At 57.0% G+C, this 20,125-nt stretch overlaps 1 protein-coding gene across 12 annotated transcripts in view; it reads left to right on the forward strand.

The window, feature by feature from the left end:
* Positions 1-20,125, forward strand: part of SHANK2 (SH3 and multiple ankyrin repeat domains 2) — a 566,663-nt gene that overhangs the window by 348,481 nt on the left and 198,057 nt on the right. For all 12 annotated transcript variants that reach the window (XM_086383908.1, XM_086383906.1, XM_086383907.1 and 9 more), the window contains one exon: positions 14,229-14,304. In XM_086383908.1, coding sequence (XP_086240034.1) covers positions 14,229-14,304 — 76 coding nt within the window. The remainder of the gene's footprint in view (positions 1-14,228; positions 14,305-20,125) is intronic.

The raw sequence follows: 20,125 nt of genomic DNA on the forward strand, positions 1-20,125 counted from the left end.
TGGCTGCCGGCTTTGGTGCCAGGAGGCTCCCAGGGCCTGGCGTGTTTTCAAGCACCCTGCCCCTCCGCATGGTCATGCCAGCCCCGGGCTGCTGGGCCAGGGCAGCTCGGTCTCCCCCAGCCCCCTGAATGCTCCCCGTGATGGAGAGAGATGAGGACAGCCTCCTTGGCATGGGCGCTCCCGCCAAGCTTAGCAACAACATGCAATCAGGCTCCGAGTCCTCCATTTACTGTAATTTCCACTTAAACTGCCTGTCTGGCTCCATGGATCAGTATAAATGCTTCCACTGAGCCGCCTGGGCTGATTTTTTTTTTTTAAACCTTCTAATTACTGTAGAGTAGAGAGCGACTCATTGACAGCTAGCAGCTTTATTCATTTGTCCAGACAATTTGGGAGGGTGGAGACGGGGAAATGTGGCCAGGAACCCGGCTTACTCGGCCTCCCCCGAGTGGAGCCCCAGCCTCCCTTGCCCAAGGGCGACAAGACGGGGAGAGAGGCGGGTAAAGCAGAGCCTCAGACCTCGGGTCACAGCGCCGGGCGCCTGGGTGGAAGGCATCCGCTCGGGTGTCCCCACACCTGCCCTTGAATGGGCCAGGTCCCGCTCATCCTCAGACAGGGCTCCTGAATCTGAAAGCCCGGGGTCCAGGTTTCCTGCATTCTCTAGTGATTTTCAAAGCGCAGCATCGTAAAGCAACTCCCGCAGGGAATGACTCATCTGGAAGGCTTGTCCTGTACAGACGTGATGAAGGGGACTCAAGTGTGAGCCATGCCCCTGAGCCGGGCTAGGGTCCCAGCTCTGCCGCCCACAGGCTGAGCGCCTTGAAAACGGTCCAGTCATGTCTGGTGTTCTGGCCTAGCCTCGTGGAGCTGCGGGCGGCGATAGCAGAGGCATTCAGAGAGCAGCCTAACAACCAGTCCGGCCGCCCCTCGAGAGCTGTGTGACTTGGGATTGTCGCCTAACCTCTCTGTGCTTTGATTTTTCTGCCCCCGGAACAACAGCATCTGGTTCATGGTGCAGTGATTGATTAAACCAGAGAAGACGTGTCCCTCGGAACCGCTACCCTAATGCACAGGGCTTTCCTTGTCCCACCCGACAGGAAGGCGGGGCCAGACCTGGCTTCTTCTGCCTGCTGTCCTGACACTCCCTCCCGACACTCCCTCCCAGGAAGGGGTGGTGCAGCTTGACTTCCACAGTGCAGATGGGAAAGGGAGCATGCCCTGGGGGGACCTCTTTTGGGGAAAGGAAGCCCCTCCCAGCAGATGCCGGCTCCTGCCTCATTGGCCGAGACCCAGTCACACGGCCTCCCCTGGGAGGAGCCTGGGGATGACTGTTGTTGGCCACCCCAGTACTTTGGAGGGAAAGGAACTGGGAAGTGGGTGTAGAATGGCCGACAGAGAGAGCTGGTGGGGAGAAAGGCCATCTCAGCACGGGGCAGAGCGTGCCAGGCAGGGCAGGGCGGTGGATGGGACGACCAGCCTTTCCCTGCGATTCCCCACGATCAGCAGGGAAAGGCTGCACTCAAGTGGGACCCAAGAGGAGGTGCTCCCCAGGGAGGGAGGGGTCTTGATGTTGGAGGGGCCGGTGATGTGTGGACGCCGACTGGGGGAGCACAGAGGGGGGTCGACCCGCCTCACAGTTCCTAACGGGGATCCGAGGTAGGAACCCCAGCTGCTGTTCAGCCTCGCCTGCACAGTCGCAGTGGGGTACCACGGCTGAGGGCGCAGGGTGGCTGGAGCACCCCAGCAGAGTTCACGTGTTTTGCGCTTCGTGCGCGGCCCCCGGGGGTCACCTGTGATGGTGACGGTGGGTGACGGATGTCTGCACAGGTCAGGACCGTGACGGCGGCAGTGGCAGCCCTGGGAGCCTCACCGCCCCCCACACCCCGTCCTCGAGCACTGCTCTGGAAGCCCAGCCTCCCTGCTGCTTTAAAGCCCCCCTGCCCGTACACCGAGCATCCTGGCTGAGCCACAGCACAGCCCCCACCTGCCCTTGGCTCCCCGGCGCGTGGGCTCATCTCTCCCGAGGCGGAGGAGGTGAATCTGGTGCTGGCGGGCCTCGGCGGGTGGGCCCGAGCCCAGCTACCGCCAAGTTCCGTGAGGGCTTCGCAGCTGCGCCTGGCGTGGGGCAGGAAGACAGCTTCCTGAGTCGCAGCCGCACAAGCAGCCCCATCTTCCTTCAGCCAAGCGACGGCTGCTCATCCTGCAGGTGTTCCCTTCGTCTTACTGTGGGCAGCGGGCTGGGATGACTGCGGAGAAACACAGGCCTGCTGTGTCCGGTCCTCTGCAGCGCACTCCATTCGTCCTGGAGCTCGAGACTAGCACCGTCCTTTCCTTTGGGTTTTGGCGTCTGCAGGTCCAGCTCTCGTGTGGTGCCAGCATGTTTTGGGGACCCTGCGGGACTGGTGATGGCTGGCACTCCCCATGCCCCACTGCACACGCCCACTCAAAAGTGAATTCATGGCAAGTTTTTGAAAACTTCCGACGGCCCTTGCCACTCAGTCCTTACCCAGCTGGATGAGCCCGGAGCCGGTCTTCCCGGGGCTAACGACACACGGCACACACGGGCACCCTGCGGTCCTCCAGGGAGCTGGGAGTTAAGAGAACCAGTGACTCAGGTGTGTGTTGGTGCCGGAGCCCACTGTGGAGGCGGCCTGGACCACCGAAACCAAGACGCTTCAGGGTAGAGCGCCTGACCCCGGCAAAAGTGGGGCTGCAGGTCTCGGGGGGAGGGTTGCTGTTTGTCCAGAGGCTGGTTCTGTTCACCGAAGGGACCTCGGGCACAGGTCAAACCGTTTATCTCCCTTTACATATTAAAAGCAGAGACATCACTTTGCCAACGTAGTTCCGTATGATCAAAGCTGGTTTTCCAATAGTCATGTACAGATGTGAGCTGCGCCATCAGGAAGGCTGAGCGCCAAAGAACTGATGCTTTGAAGCTGTGGAGAAGACTCTTGAGAGTCCCTTGGACTGCAAGGAGATCAAACCAGTCCATCCTAAAGGAAATCAATTCTGAATATTCACTGGAAGGACTGATGCTGAAGCTCAAATACTTTGGCCACCTGATGTGAAGAACTGACCCATTGGAAAAGACCCTGATGCTGGGAAAGATTGAAGGCAGGAGGAGAAGGGGACGACAGAGGATAAGATGGTTGGATGGCATCACTGACTCAATGGACATGAGCTTGAGCAAGCTCTGGGAGATGGAGATGGACAGGGAGGCCTGGCGTGCTGCGGTCCGTGGGGTCGCAAAGACTCAGGCACCACATGGCAGCTGAACAACAGCAGCGACACAGAGGAGAGGCTGAGGGTCAGAGGCGCCGGTGCCCACCTGGGTCTCTCTGTGGCTCTGCAGTCAGACATTGACCTGCGCTCTGTCTTGTACCTGCAAACAGAGGAATGGCCCTTGCTAGAGAAGCATTGTTCTTTCTCCTGGGGAGTTCTTGACCTGAGAGCAGGATTCTGAGTTCCTTCACTGAGGGGTTTAAACAGTGTTCTGAGCAAGTTTGGCCCCACTGTGCTGTCCTGCAGGGACGGTCTCTCCATGGTCATGGAGGGCAGGTGATGGCCAGAGACGTCTGTGTCCTGATCCCTGGAACAGGTGACTGTGTCCAGATACGTGGCCAAGGGCAAGGAAGGTCACAGATGGAAAGAAGTTGCTAGACCACTGACTTTAAGATGAGGGGAGATGATCCTGGGTCCCAGGGCTCCTTAAATTGTGAGAGAGAGAGACAGACTCCAGAATCAGAATGATGGGGATTAGAGGGTTCGACCCATAGTGCCAGCTTGGGAGGTGGAGGAAGGGGTCACAACCGAGGAATGGGGAAGCCTCTAGAAGCCAGAAAAGGCAAAGGGACAGGCTGACCCCAGGAGCCCCCCACAGGCAGGAGCCCCGCCCACACCTTGATCTTAGCTCCTGAGACCCCCAGCGGATCCCGACCTACAGAATCGTAAGGTCATGGACTTCTGTTGTTCCTGGCCAGTAGATTTGTGGTCACTTGTTACAGCAGCCACAGGGAGCTAGTCCCCCAACCTTAGTGGGGACGTGGGATGCAGTCCAGCTGTCTTTGAGGAGCAGGGTCCCTATTTTCCCTCCCCTCCCTCATGAGGCCCATATCAACCTCCCAGAAGGTGCTGGGTCCGTGGCCTGCAGCTGATGAAGTGACTGAGTGAGTGAGCCAAGCTGTCATGGTGTGAATGTGAGAAGTGGCTTCAGGTCAAAGTCGCGTCCCTCAGCCAGTGGTCCTCGGACGTGAGGTCTTGACCTCCGTGCCCAGTGGTGGGGTGGGCACCTGTCAGCCCAGTGTGGTGACCGTGGTGGTGGAGCTGGGTGCTGAGCTCCCTGGCCCCCTGCGCTGTGCGGGCTCACCAGCCCCTCACACTGGTTGCCCCCTTTCGTGAGTCCTGGGGTCTGGCCCCGGTGGGAGGTGATGGTGAACTTGAGACCCCGGCCTGCCCCCCGACACCTGCCTCTGTGCCCACCGAGGCTTCTTCCCACACTCCTGTCTCTGGTCCTCCACTGCATGGAGCCCATGGGCATTGTCGGTTTTAAAACAGAGAAGTTATTTCAGTCTCCATCCCCGTCGGTAATTTCTTTCCTCCTTACGGTCCGGAGCCTGCCCTTGGCTCAGGCCCGGGTGTAGCCTGAACAGTGTCTGATTTAAAACCCACCGGAGATGGCGGGAGCCTCGTGGGCGGGAGGTGTGGGGATGCTGGGGGCCCCGCCGTCCGACTCCAGGCAGGAAGCACCACCTCGTGGGCTGGCGGGGGGCCGCGTGGTGAGGGTGTGGGGCCCCCACGTGCAGGGGTCCTCTCGGTCCTTTCTGCCTCTTTGGGGCGAGGGGCTGACAGTAACAGCCAAAAAGATGTAGAGTCCAGGGGAGGGGCTGGAACAGAGGCGGGCAGGGGGGAGGCCTGGAGGTCCTCAAAGACCACTTCCTCTTCTCGCTGGGTCTCTGGAGCTCCGTCTCTCTGTGTTTTTCTTTGTCTCTGTCTCTGTAGGTGTCTCTCCGTCTTCGTCTCTGTCTTGCTCACTCACCGTCTCTCTCTGACTCTCTGTGTATATCTGTCTCCCTCTCTATTTATCTCTGTGTCATTGTGCATCTCGGTCTCTGTCTGTGGATATCTGTGTGCCTCTCTGTCCCTGCCTCTGTCTGACTCCCCTTTTGCTGGGCTTGAGGCTCAGCTCCAGGGAACACACCCAGACAGGACTCTGAAGGCAGTGGAGGCCCCTCGTCTTTGAGTTTCGGTCCTGCACAGCGAGTGAGCTCAGCCAGTTGTCAGCTCCCAGGCCTGCGGGGCAGCCGTGCAGGTGGGCACGCCTGGGTTCTGTGCTCCCCTCCCTTGGACTCCGCGCTGCTGTCTCAGGCGCCCAGGGTCAGAGTGTCACTGGGCTGGGCCACAGCTGGAGGCCCTGGGGAGCACACTGAGGTGGGGGGATGAACTGGGCAGCGTGACCTGGAAATGTCGCATCGTCTTTGCGCTCAGTCTGCTGTCCACGGCCGGCCTCGACTCTCTCACGGATCGGGGCGGCGTCTGGACCTCCCCATCCCCAGTGGGCTCCCTCTGGTTGTGCTGGCCTGGGGACGCCTGCCTGGGGCCAGGTTGGAGCGTGCCTGAGGGCATGCTGCCCCCGGGGGTGTTAGGAACCCCGCATGTTATCACAGTCGACACAGAGCGTAGGACCTGGAGGCAGGTGTCCACGGCTGCCCTGGCCAGCTGCACCATCTGTGGGCCCGCCGCCCGTCCAGACCCCTGGGTGAAATCCGGAGACACTGCCTTGGTCCACCTGGGTGACGAGAGTTTCTGTCCAGAACAACAGAGGAGCTGGAAGACAGGGAGGGCTCTTGTGGCTCAAGAGATGTAAAACCCACGTGAGCCGAGTCAAAGGAGGAAAGCTTCCCCCCACCACCCCGTAGGGACGCAGCGGCCTCTCCTGGACCCCGAGGCGGAACATGTGGCCCGGCGGGTCCCAGAAGCGGGTTCTGGAAGCAGAACGTGGGGGGCTTTTGGGAGCCAAGCCAGCTCGGCCGTCTCCAGGCCTACACGTGTCCCCACTACCCTGAGCCTCTTGCCTCAACGTCCGTTCTTTCGTGCCCCCGACGAGGTGTGCCCAGTGACAGCCTTGGTGCTCGAGCAGAGGCATCCTCTGTTTACACAGGGGACAGAGACTGGTCTCTCCTACTCCAGATTTCCTGGAGGGACTCTGATGAGCCGGGCTGGCAGTTCTGGTCAGGGCATGAGGTTCTGAGTACAGACGTGGTTGGGGTCTTCCTCTGTCCCAGGGGCAGAAGGATGCTTTTCAAGACGGCTTCCTGGAGAACAGCAGTGGCCGACAGCCCATCAGGAAGGGACTTGGGCCCTCCCCACAGGCCATAAGGTCCATTCTGCTGCTGGCCCCATTTTATAGATGAGAAGACTGAGGCTTGGAGAGGCTCTTTCCTGCCCAGGGCCGTGCCGCTCACTAGGACTGAAGCTCACATTGCCTTGTCTAGAGGCAGGCTTCCCTCCCTGCCTCTCCTGTCCACGGCAACTCACAAGCGAGGGGACCGCCCCACATGGGAGCCAGGTGGGGGTCGGGGCCTGGCGCTCACGCGGCCTCAGCCCTGCTCTGCTGTTCTCACCCTTTCCCCGTGGCCATTTCTTGCCCCTACAGCCCACCTCCTCCCCACGCCACGCTTTGAGTCCTTTTTTGACCTTTCAGAGTCTTAATCAGTTTCTTTGAGGATTCCCCTTCTTGTTTCCTTTGCCAGGAACTCAATGATACTCAGTGACACTCGAGGCCCAGAGGCCACGAGACCTTCCCGGGCTTCCTCGCCAAGCTGGGAGGGATCTTCTCCCAGCAGCTCTACGGGAAGGGCTATTTTAGATGCTGACAATCTGAATCTCGTCATGCAATCTGTCACTCCCTTTCACGAGTTGCAAGAGGTATAGGGAATGGAATTTCTAGGGTTTTTTTTTTTCCTCTCACTGTAGATTTTTCTAGGCCATATTCCGAGACAAGCTTTCAGGGCACACCAGCTTAAACACTTTGTAGCCCTCTTCCGGGCAAGGGGGTTCGGTCTCCCGTCGCACGGGTGGTGGAGGGGGATGGGTCTCCCTGAGAAGGCAGAGCAGCTGTGGGGTCATTTCATCCAAATGTCTGGCTGGATGGTGGAGAAAATGAGAGTCCGGGGCGGCAGGGAGAGGTCGCAGGGCGTCGCCCCAAGGTCAAGGTGAGGACTCCAGTTTCGCAGTTTGCAGGGTGGCCACTTCCGCTCATTAGCATCGGAATTAAACTCAGTCTTCTGCGCGGTGTCCTCAACTTGTTCCAGTTTCACAGCCAGGGAGGTGGCCGTGCCAACGCTGGGAAAGAACAAAGGGGCCCAGAAACGTGGGTTTTTTTCCCCTGTGGCTTGTTACTCCACAGCTGTCGAGCACCTACTGTGTGCCAGGCTGTGTAGTAGGAGCTGAGGACCCAGCAGTGCAGTGAGCTTTGAGCGGGCGGAGGAATGTCCCAGAGAGACTCTCGGAAGTGCAAAGGCCCCGGGGTGCCAGTCAGTTCGTCAGGTTCAAGGGAGAACAGAAAGTGTTAGTTGCTCAGTCGTGGCCAAATCTTTGAAACCCCTATGAACTGTAGCGCACCAGGCTCCTCTGTCCATGGGATTCTTCAGGCAAGAATTCTGGAGTGGGTACCTGTTCCCTTCTCCAGGGGATCTTCCCCACCCAGGGATCGAAACCCAGGTTTCCTGAATTGCAGGCAGTCTTTTCCGTCCGAGCCACCAGGGAAGCCCAAGAGGAGGCTTATAGAGCAGGAGTGAAGTGATCCAGGAGGGAAGAGAGGAGAGGAGGGCTCAGAGGCAGACAGGGCCTCGTCGTGACAGACCTGTGTCCTCAGGGGCACAGGGAGGCAGAGGCAGCTCTGATGTCATTGGGAAACCATCGGAAAATGGTTAAGCAGAAAAGTGGCATCATCTGATACATTTTTCTGAAGCTCATTCTATATAGAGGTTCAGAAGATGATGGTCATTCAGACGAGAGTGGTAGTGACTGCTGGCCTCCAAGCTGAGTGGGACTAGGCGTTTCCATATGAAGCACTGAGCCTGAAACTGGCCCGGGAGGGGGCCCTGGTTGTGAACCATTCACTTCGAGAAGCTTCTGTGTCGTTTAGGAAACGTGAGTCAGAAGTTCCTGCTTAGGTGGTTGGTTTTTCAGCGTTGCTTTTCATAAGCAGAGAGGCCGCCCTCTCCGCTACTCACAGAGGCCTGTGATGCCTGCCGAGCTCTCTCCGTGTCCAGCAGAGTGTGCTCCTATTGCATCTTGGGTGGTTCTCCACTTTCTTCTACAAAGAACGGGCATCCTCCCAGACAGGGGGCCAGATTCAGCCTCTGTCTTGATTTTTGTCTGGTCTCCCTTTCTACCCTCGCCAGGACTCTTGGTTGCCAGAGAGCCAGTTCTGCCAGGCTTGAGCAAAAACATGGAGTGTACTGACTTGCATGACAGAGAAGACCACGCGTCGTCTGCATCAGTCAGCTTATCCAGGGAAAGCTGCAGTAACAAACATGCCTCTGATCTCAGTGGCCTGAAACCACGAAGGGTTCTTTCCTGCTCACACCACCTGTTTGAGCAGGAAAGGGGGCATCCCAGGGGGCACACATGGGGACCCAGATTCTTACAACAACCATCATCTCAGACATTTTGGTCGCCACGCCCATGGGCAAAGAAACAGTATGGGGGTGAAGGGGGGTGGGGGCGGGGAGAATCTTAGGAAGTGACATGAGTCAGTTTGGGGAAAACTCATTTGGACAAAACAAGTTTTGAGGATCCATCCAAGCATACACCCAGAGGGAATAAAGCCAGAAATCCTGAGTGAGTAGCTTTCATGACCACCAGAAGCAAAAATCCAGGGATTCTCAGCGACAGGCCCACGTGTCCCTCTGTCCCTGGGCCCAGCTTTCAGCCCTGCCTCTTGCTGTGTGCAGGCTGCATGGACAGGCTGGTTCTCCCCTTGACGTGCTGTGACGCCCACTGGCTGCCCACAGCCTGCGTCCTCCCACCTCATGGCCAAGATCGCCTTCCTCAGCCTCCAGACCTCAGAACGTCTCAGAAAAAGGCCATTGCCCCTCTGTGGGTCATGGATGGGTTGCTGGTGAAGATGCCTCCTCCCAGGGACCCAAGCAGATGCTGACCCACGGGACTGTGACTCGCAGTGGCTTGGGTGACCTCAGGCAGCTCAGGCAACCTCTCTGAGCCCCACCTTCCTCGCTTGTCAACCAGAAACAGGAACAGTATTGAGCTCATGCATATAAAGCACTTAGAATGTGTGTGGATGTTTGGAAACACAGTAGCTGTTGGCGACTGTCAGCCAGGCTCCAGAGGCACAATGCTGAGGGTCTGCTCTCACAGGATGTGTGACCTTGGAGGCCTTGAGGAGCAGAGGAGGACCCTACCCCTACATGCATAGGAGGAACCAGATAACAGAGTGCTTCCCACTCGCCAAGCACTGTTGCAGCATTTTCCATGAATTAATTCGTCTACTCCTCAACCACTTGCCTGTGAGTAGGAAGTGTTATTATCCCCACTTTACAAATGAAGAGCCTGGCGACCTGCAGCCAGTCAACAGCAGAGCTGGGCTCTGAATTCAGGCCAGTGTAAGCCCCAGAGCCCACATCCCCCATCATAGCACTCTGCTGCTTCTGCAAAACAGCGGCAAGAAATCCACTTAGCCCTGGCTGCTGCAGGAAGACGAAATAAGGTGAACAACTTCATTTACTGGAAAAGAAAAAAAAAAGCTAGCTTAGTAGAGCTGCCGTGAAGACAGGAATGATGGGAATGATGTTAATAGAGATGGTGACGATAGGGACGTGGTGATTGGTGGTGGTGATGAAGATGAGGCTGTGATGACGATGACGATCAGAGTAAGGGTGACGATGGTGGTGGTGAAGGTGAAGATGGTGGTGTGATGGTGATGCTCGTGGGGCTGGTAATGGTGAAGATGGTGGTGGTGAAGATGGTGGTGTGATGGTGGTGATGCTCGTGGGGCTGGTGATGGTGAAGGTGGTGGTGGTGAAGATGGTGGTGGTAAAGATGGTGGTGTGATGGTGGTGATGCTCGTGGGGCTGGTGATGGTGAAGGTGGTGGTGGTGAAGATGGTGGTGGTGAAGATGGTGGTGTGATGGTGGTGATGCTCGTGAGGCTGGTGAAGGTGGTGGTGGTGAAGATGGTGGTATGGTCCTGATGAACATGACGGTGGTGAGAGTAGAGATGCTGCTGCTGCTGTGATGAGGCTGATGGTGGCGGCACTGGTGACGGTAATGCTGAAGATGTGATGGGCCCCTTTGCTGTCCCTCAGAGCGGAAGTCTCACTGTGTCCAGAATCCAGAGGGCAGGGAATGTCCATGCGGTGGGAGTTGTTTACAAAGCAGTCAGAGATAATATTATCCCCAAAGCTGCCCTTTCTCTTGTAACACAATTGTGGGAGCAGAATGGAGCCCATTGTTTTTAAGGCCAGATTAAAAACTTGGTAAATCTGGTGTCAGTCTACATCCTTCTCTCTTTTGTCTAAAATTTTCTTGGTCCACAAAATCCCAAACTCTGGGAACCCCTGGCTAGCAGATCTAGAAACGGTCTCTTTCTGAAACCTTTGTTTCCTCTGGTAAACACGTGGACATGTACACACACACACACACACACACACGTTGACTACACGCTCTGCTCCTGCGACCTGGAACCTCTGACCCCAGCCAGCGGCCGGCACGAGCCAGCTCTCAGAGCCCAGCAGTTCCCTAGACAACCAGCACAGAGCCTGCACCTGGGGCTTAAGCAACAGGAAATAAGCAATTGTAACAACAGTTAGCAGCCCATCCCCACAGTCATTCAATGGTTTCCTGAGCTGCATTGCTTAACCCCACAAATGGGTTCCAATCCTGCTTATCCTCCAGGGCCTGGGGAGTGTGTTGCCCCACTCGGATGTCACAGGGATGGCCTGGCCAGATGCTCTGCCTGGCCCACGTGCTCCCCCCTCCGCTACACAGTTATCTGACTCCTGGGGCCCTCAGCCCAGCCAGCATCCCCACCCCACCCCCAAGATCCTGAGCCCCAGAGAGCAGAGCCCCACCGTCTCTGAGCCCTTCTAATCCCCACATGTGGGGCACGGGGCCTGGCCTCCAGGTGGACCTGATGAATGGTAACTAGACGTGAACGTGTGCAGGATGCCAGGGAGGAGGATGGGGAGCACCTGGGCACGTGTGGCCCGGCTGCCAAGCACAGCGGACATACGTACAGCCCAGCTGGACCAGTGTCTCCAGGTCCCTCCAACTGTGTGAAGTGTGTTTCTATTTGCTGATTACAGTGGACTGTTGGGATTGGGTCTGCCAGCTCTGACATCACATGTCTGCCAAGAGTTAGACACCAGGGGTGATACAGAGAGAACTAAGGCCAGATCCCTGCCTTTAAGCACTGAAGGAGCACTCAGCCCTCACCAGGGACCCGTGGGTGTGGTCTGCTGGTTCTCAGCCTGGCCCTAAGGCCAGATCCCTGCCTTTAAGCACTGAAGGAGCACTCAGCCCTCACCAGGGACCCGTGGGTGTGGTCTGCTGCTTCTCAGCCTGGCCCTGGAGCCCGTCTGCTGGCCGAGGACCCATCCTAGCCATGCTGTTCACCCGGTGTGTGCCTTGGCCTCGGCAATCCTCAGTAGACCCATCTGTAAAATGGGTCCAGCAGTCTTACCTCCCTCACCAGGCTTCTGTCACCAACAAGTGGGAGCCTGGATGGGCACAAATCGTGACCCAGGGGAGGGACTCGATAGATGTTAGTGAGGACAGAGATGTTACAGACCCAGGTTCTTGGACTCTTTAATCAACAGAAATGGATAAAGAGGCCAGATGAGGATCAGGCCAGGCGTTACTAGGACTCATACTGCCCCACAAGGGACAGAGGACCAGAAACTCGCTCCCTTGCTGCGCTCCAGGGGAGCGAGCTGGTTCCTTAAACGGGGTGAGGGTAGGGGCGGGTTGGTGGGCTGGGCCAAAGGAGTGACTGAGGTGGTCTGCCCACCCCCTCGGTGGTGCCATGTGCAGAGATCACACGTGGTACCTGCTTTTGCTCCCTGTTCCTCGGAAGGGGCCGCTGGGCTTTTCGGTCTTTTGTATCTTGTCCAGAATCTGCCCCAACTGCACACACACGTGTTTGTTTTTAGTTCCTTTGAGTTTCTCTGTACCTGTCGCTCGAGGAGACGTTTGTCCGGTTGCAAACCTGCAGTGAGGGGTCCCACATCCCAGCCTGTCCCAAAGACAGTGATGACAAAGCAAAGACAGACGCCGAGCGGAGGCGAGTGGCTCGCTCCACGGCGAGGACACACGGGGATAGGAAGGGTGGCATGAGATGGACCAAAGGCAGGGGACCACCCTTGGCTGGACTTGGCGGGACGTGCAGAGTGGCACACATACCCCCTCCCCAGGGGCCATGACGGGCAGATGAGTGGGTACAGGAGCAGCGCTCGGAACAGGGCCTGGGACCCAGTCAGTGCTCAGCCTCAGGGAGCACGATGGGGATGCGGCTGTTACCCAGCTTCAGGGGATTTTAACTTTCGCATCACTGGAGCCTCAGGTGGAGTGATGAGAGAGGCCGGGGGAGCCGAGTCCCAGAGAACCTTTAAGGCAGTGTTAGCTGCTCTGACACGCAGGTCCCTGGAGTGTAGCCCAAGGCCGGACAAGTGTGCTGCCCACTTTAACAGCTAACGCACAGCGACCCAGGCATTGCTAGGAATCCTTGAGGATCCCATCATCCTCTCAGGCCTGGGAGTCCTAGCTTTGAGCTGGGAGAAGCAGCAAGAGAGGATATGGAGAGCTCCCTGGCCTCCATAGAAGCCAAGCTTGGAAGGGACACACACACACACCCCTCTCCCCTCCCCCCCTGCAGTGGCGTGTGCTCAAGTTCCATTGGTGAGAGCTGGTCACGTGGCCATGCCTGGCTGCAGGGGGTGCTGGGAAATGTAGTCCTAAGCTGGCTGCCTGGTCCTCTCGGCCCCCCCAAAGGCAACACCGCACTTTATATTAATAGAAGGAGGCATGTATTTTTGCTGCATCAGCTGCCTCTGGGCCTGAAAGGAGTCAACTGTTATCAGGCATACCCTTCTCAATGCCTTTGCAGTTGTTCACATTTCCACTGGAAATGTGCTTTTGGGTTTGGATAACATTACATTTGCTTTGAAACGTTGGGTCAGAGAGACGGACAACAGAGTTACAAGGGTTTGCGTGAGATTTCGGCCATCTTCCTGAAGCTAACCACACAATTTTCTCTGTATTTTTCCCAGGGTTTGGGAAAGAGGGTGTGCAGGGGGAAATATCTGAACAATAAGTCAGAAGCAGCCGTATTTCTTGCATTTGTGCTGTTGTGGGTTTTTTCCCTCTCCAGCTCTGAGCTATCAATTAAGTCTAACTACACCATTCTTATAATTTCCCGTGAAATTTACCTCGAAATCTGCTGAGTAAGAGAAGTAAGCAGAGGACTTAATTAGGACCTTAATCACGTTTGTTTGGTTTTTGTTTGTTTTAGGAGAAAGTAACGATAATCAGGGTCTTCCCAGGTGGCACGGTGGTAAAGATCCACCTGCCAATGCAGGAGACACAAGAGATGCGAGTTTGATCCCTGGGTTGGGAAGATCCCCTGAAGAAGGAAATGGCAACCCACTCCAGTATTCTTGCCTGGGACATCCCCTGCACAGAGGAGCCTGGGGGGAGCTACAGGCCATGGAGATGCAAAGAGTTGGACACGATTGAGTGACTGAACACACAATTATCAGCAAAATAGCAATAAAGATTCTTTTTTCCCCAAAGCAGTCATCCACAGGTTCTCATGTTTGCTGGACGGCTGGGCAGCGTCACTTCAGAATACCGTTCTAGCAGGTTCCATGTGCTGAGTGGGCTGCCACTGCTCCCACTGCGACCTGCACGGCCCTGTCTTCTTTGCAGAGCACATCCTGTACCACCTGGGGACCCTGGGACTCAGCCTCTACTGGGGACCGGAGCACGGGACTCTCCAGCAGTCATCCTTGGCGTTCATCGGCATCCCCCACAGTTTGCAAAGTTAGGCCACAGAGCAGGGCCTCATCTCTCTCCCAGATCTTTCCCCAGGAGAAGCGGGTCCCACACGTCCGAGGTCAGACAAACGCAGGGGCCCGGCCAGCCTCTCGTGGTTTCAGCGTTTGGGGGCCGTGACTTTCTAAATGATGTCTCTCTTCCCTCTCTGTGCAGAAACTCGTGCAGACCGCAGCAAGAAACTCTTCCGGCACTACACAGTCGGCTCCTACGACAGCTTCGATGCCTCCAGGTAAGACGTGGTTCCTCCTGCCAGGCCCCCTCCGCTCAAAGATGCTCGTAGGGGTCAGGAAGGTGCTGGGCCATCCTGCATGGCGCACTCGGGTCCTCGGCTCGTCTCCTTCTGTGTGTCCCCCGTCACCCCACCCCCCCCACCCCTGTGGACATGGGCTGGAATGATGGAGACCACCATCTTCCAGAGGACCCGCTCGAGAAGTGGTCTCTGGGCCACCTGCGGCTTGCTGTCGGGCTGGAGCGCGCGGGTGGGGCGGCCAGGGGAGAGGAGGAGGAGAGCCTGGCCTTGTTTGAGAGGAAAGAGGGACAAGTAGGCAAGATGACCTTACTGGGCCGCAGAAGCCTGGAGGTGGCCCCACGTGGCAGCGTCTTCCTGGGGGACATGAGGGTGCCCTCCGACTTCCACCTCATTTGCATCTTCCCTGCTCCTCCTGGCCACTGAGCCAAAAGTTTGGTCAGAGGAGGGCTTGTCCTGTGACCCGAAAGCCGGCAGACCTTGCAGGAGGGGCGGGTTTGCTTTCTGGGTGCTTCGGAAGTGGCTCGCTTGGTTCCTACAGAGAGCGCTGTGGCACGGGGCAGGGGCTCAGATTTTCCAGCAGAAACACACTCGTGTAATGCAAGGAGCCCTTCCTCGGGTCCCCGGCACCCCTGCCTTTTAGCTCTGGGGGCCGTGGAGATGGCTGGGGTCCTGTTGGGCGAGGGGGAGCGCCGTTTTAGACCACGACTCCAAGAAGAGCTGGGAACGAGCAGCACTTCTGGCCCGTGTGCCCGCCGCTGCGCCAGCTTCCCTGGCTCTGACTGTCCCCAGGCGCAAAGTTTCTCTGTCCCCCCCACCCAGACTAAGGGTTCTTACTGGACGAGACGGGGGCGGGGGCTCAGTGAGGACCAGCCTGGGAAGCAGAGGAGGCAGGGCACACGCTCGCGCTCCGTCTCACCAGACGGCCAAGCGGGGGCCCTGTCTGGAGTTCCCTGCCCACCTCACATCCTGAGAAGTTCCAGGCTGGGGAAGATCCGGACTCCCTGCCCTCGGTTCTCCCCGGACTCTCTCAGGGGGTCTTAATGGTCATCTGCCTGCCGAGGGGTGGAACCTGGTTTCACATGTTTGTTTTTACTGAGTTAAAATTTCCGTAACCTAGCAATGGCAACCCACTCCAGTACTCTTGCCTGGAAAATCCCATGGACAGAGGGGCCTGGCGGGGCTACAGTCCGTGGAGTCACAGAGTTGGATACGACTTAGCAGCTAAACAACAACATCACCTTTATCTGGTTCCAAAGCATTTCTGTTGCCCCGAAAAGAAGCCCCCTGACCCATGAAGCAGTCTCCATCCTCCCCTGCCCCACGCCCCTGCAGCCACCAGTCCGCTCTCTGTCGCTGAGGATTTGCCTGTTCTGGACATCTCCCAGAAAAATGGAATCCTACGGTGTGTGGCTTCTGCGAGTGCCTTCTTTACTTAGTAGAATATTTTCAAGGTTCGTCCATGCTGTAGCGTGTGTCAGTGCTTCATCCCTTTTTTTCTGTAATTTTTTATTGAGGTGAAATACAAGTGGGCTTCCCTGAGAGCTCAGTTGGTAAAGAATCTGCCTGCAATGCAGGAGACCCTGGTTCTATTCCTGGGTCAGAAAGATCCACTGGAGAAGGCATAGGCTACCCACTGCAGAATTCTTGGGCTTCCCTGGTGGCTCAGCTGGTAAAGAATCCTCCTGCAATGCGGGAGACCTGGGTTCAATCCCTGAGTTGGGAGGATCCCCTGAAGAAGGGAAAGGCTACCCATTCTCCAGTATTCTAGCCTGGAGAACTTCATGGACTGTACAGTCCATGGGGTTGCAGAGAGTCGGACACAATTGCGCGACATTCACTTTCAGTGCAAAATGCAAGTAACATAAAATTTACCATCATAACCGTTTGTGAGTGTGTGGCTCAGTGGCACCAGGTACATTCACACTGCTGTCGTTCAGGCACTCAGTCGCGTCTGACTCTTTACAACCCCCCGAACTGCAGTTGTGGTTCAGTCGCTCAGTCGTGTCCGACTCTTTGCGACCCCACGGACTGCAGCACACCAGGCCTCCTGTTCTCGCCGTCTCCTGGAGCTTGCTCAGACTCATGTCCTTTGAGTCCGTGACGCCGTCATAACCGTGTCTGAGCGCACAGCTCAGGGGCATCAGGTACATTCACATTGCTCTGCAGCGGTTACCGCCATCCATTGCCAGAAAACTGTCATCTTCCCAACCTGACCCTCTGTCCCCATTAAACATTCACTCCCCACCCTCCCCCAGCGCATGCCCCCCACCATCCTGCTTCTGTCTCTAAGAATCTGACTGCTGTAGGGGCCTCCTCGTAAGTGGGGTCACACACTGTCTGTCGTCTATGTCTGGCTGCTTTCACGGAGCATAATGTCCTCAAGGTTCATCTGTGTCGTACCAGGTGTCAGAATAGCCTTCCTTTTTGAGGCTGAATAATATCGTGTCGTGGGGCGGGACCACGTTTGGCGTATCCATCCATCCGTGGGTGGGCACTTGAGCTGCTTCTACCTGCCGGCTGTTGTAGAGAGGCTGCTGTGGACACTTGTGGACAAGTGTTTGTTTGAACACCTGCTTCCAGTTCTTCTCTGTGAATACCTAGGCGGGGAGCTGCTGGTTTCTGTGTTCCCCTGTCCCAGCCTCCCTTCTCTCATAAACAAGGTGTGCTGGAACAGAAATGTGATTCCAAGCAGAGTAGCCAGCCCCCTCTTTCAGAGGGCTTTCGGGCTCTTCAGACCTTGCTGAGACTGCCCACCTCCTGACCCTAAAAGCCCAGGCTGTGATCCGCAGCTTGGCCGCCAGCACAGTCCAGAAAGTGTGCTCAGAGAAGCGATGGTTTCCAGGGAGTCAGGCCCGCCCCTGGCTTCTGCTGATGAGTCTCTATCTGGGTCAGATGAGTTGTTTGTGCCTTAGCAGGAGGCCACCTGCCAAAGTGGACCCTGGGCCCCTGGTCACAGTCAGCACGCTGTCACACTTGGCTTCCATTCTAGCAGGGAGGGGTGCCTGAGGCTCCGAAAAAACTCCGGGAGCTGTTGCCATGGTGACTTGGAGGGCTGTCCAGGCTGGGAGTAGGGCTTTGAGGGAAGGGGGCCTCTGAGAGCTGGGAGGGCTGGGCGTGGCTCACCCACAGGCTGTGGCCTTGGCAGAGCCGTGTCCCCACGAGATCCGTCACCAGCAGAGTAGCCAGCAGGCCACCCTCCGCACGTGTGTGTGTGTGTGAGAGGGCGGGTGTGTACACACACTCAGCGCTTGAGATGGCTCAGCTGCTTCCCCACAGAGGCGCCATGGAAGGGCCTGACCTGATTGAGCTGGGAGGAGAGAAGACCCTGGGGCTGGGCGGTCTGGGCCACGTGTTCTGTGACTGAGACCAGGTCCAGAGAGCAGCAGGGATATCTGCTGTAGCTCGGCCAGCAAAGGACTTGTGGAGCCATCCTGGCTACTGAGCAACGGCACAGAGCCTCTCCCCATATAGGGAGGAAGTCAAGCAGGGTGGGCATAGTCTTGGTGGAATGTCACAGAAGCCTGGACCAGATGACCTCCAAGATGGGGACCAGGTTAGCATCCCCGTTTTGGCCGCAGATGAAGGCTTGGGTTCTCCCTGTGTGCTGAGTGCCTGTTGTGGGCCAGTACCCGGGATCGCAGAGGAGGAGGACTGTGGAAGCCCGCCCTCCTTTCCCACAAGGAGGAGTCACACAGGCCCCCACGTGACGTGGTGTTGCCACAAAAGAAATCAGAATGACGATCGTTCTGTTAACTTCCTGCCACATGCCAGCCACCTTGCACGGATCACAGCACCACTGACCAGTGACCCTGCCAGCCACCTGAAACACTGGTGTCATCTTTCACTTGGCAGGAGGACCCTGGAGAGGAGATGGCGGGGGTGGGGGGCAAGTTAGGGACCTGGCGCTCAGCCACGCGAGTGTCTGAGTATCAGAGTACACAGACCATGCCTTCAGCACCCCTTCTCCCGAGGTGAAGCTGTTACTGCCCTGGGCCGGCCCAGGGACCAGCCTGGGATTGAGGAAGATGGGTGAGGGTGAGAGGCCAGATTTCCCATCAGGACAGAACCACCGCCCCGTGGTGGGTGTTGGGAGGTGGGAGCGGTGGCGTTGCCTTGGTTACCACAGCACCTCTGAGCTTTTCCATAAAGGGCGCAGGGCCCCCAGCTGACCTTATCCAGACTGTGAGCTTGGCAAAGGCATTGGAGGGCAGGCAGTGAGGCAGCCTGGGGCCTCTGGGTGCCATTGTCTCCCAGGCCTGGCAGGGGCAGCTCCGGTGTGGATGTTGAAGTGAGAGGCTGACCTCTGGTCCTCTGGGTGAGTGGCAAAGAGCGTCCGGGGGCTTGCATGCCGTAGTGTGGCCTCACACCAGCTGGGCACTTGTTAGCCCGCTTCCAGATTCACGTTAGACGCAGAGGTCTTGGGGGCCGCTGCAGCCTCCAGGCCAGTTACCCACGGTGGCCTGGACTGGTGGCTCGGGGCTCAGGCCTCCCCTCGGCAGATGCAGATGTGATGAAAGAAAATGCCACGGGAAGCAGGACTCAATGGAGACAGTTTCTGAATCAGTCAGGAGGTTTCTCCCCTTCCCACCCCCTCTTATGTCAGAAACTTGACTTGAGACTCAGAGCTGAGAGCGCAAGGGCGGAGACACACCCGGTCATGGTTGAACGTGTCTGGTTGCTCGAGCTGATTCCCGCCTCAGATTCCCTGCCATCTACCCATCCTGCACGTGATAGAAAGATCTAGAAACGTGGACACGTGTCCAGGTCAGAAGGCAGAGGATGTGGGGCCATTTCTACAACAGAACCTTAAGGCAGTTCAATGTCATATTTTAAAACACTTCTCAACGCAGGAAATAGCGTCTGAAGTTCTCAGTGTCCTTAAATTGGATCCCCAGCCTCATCAGGGTGGGGCATCCAGGGGAGGTCTATCTGGGAGAGGCGGGGGGACCCCAGCGTCTCACCCCAGGACAATTAGACTCCCTCTGTCCATCCACCCATCTCCCCGCCAGATACACATCCGTCCAACTACCTGTCCACTCAGCCAAACAGCCAGCTAGCTGTCTTCCCAGTCATCTACCCATCCATCCAATCACCCAACCACCTACCCGTCCATCCATGCATCCACCCATCCATCCATCCAGCCACCCACCCACCCATCCATCCAACCACCCACGCGTCCATCCATCCAACCACCCACCCGTTCATCCAACCACCCACCCATCCATCCTTTTGCCCATTCATCCCCTCCATCTCTTTGTCCATCTATCAGCCAGCACTCATTAAAACCTAACTATTCAGGATGTTAAAGATGTGGGAGTAGACAGGACAAGCTCAGTCTCTGACCTCATGTAGCTAAAAATCTATTTAGTGAAGAGAACAACAAGCTGAACAAATAAATAAGCCAAAAAAAAAAAAAAACCCTCTTTGTGGTTATGCTGTTGGGCAGGCTGCGGAAGGCTCACTCTGGCTCCGGAGCCAGCAAAGGGCTCTCAGAGGAAGTGACTTTTGAACTGAAACCTGCACTGTTACTGTTTAGCTGCTAAGTCACGTCTGACTCTGTGTGACCCCATGCACTGTAGCCCGCCAGGCTCCTCTGTCCATGGGATGCTCCAGACAAGAATACTGGAGTGGGTTGCCATTTCCTCCTCCAAGGGATCTTCCCGACCCAGGGATCAAACCCACGTCTCCTACCTCTCCTGCATTGGCAGGTGGGTTCTTGACCACTGAGCCAACTGCGGGGGAGCCCATGAAGACTGAGGAGGGTCAGCAAACCCAGAAACACTGGGGTGAAAAGAGCCTG

The sequence above is a fragment of the Bos grunniens genome, chromosome 29, assembly GCF_055505025.1.
Source record: "Bos grunniens cultivar Pamir isolate PY7600 chromosome 29, Bosgru_T2T1.0, whole genome shotgun sequence".
Taxonomy (NCBI): domain Eukaryota; kingdom Metazoa; phylum Chordata; class Mammalia; order Artiodactyla; family Bovidae; genus Bos; species Bos grunniens.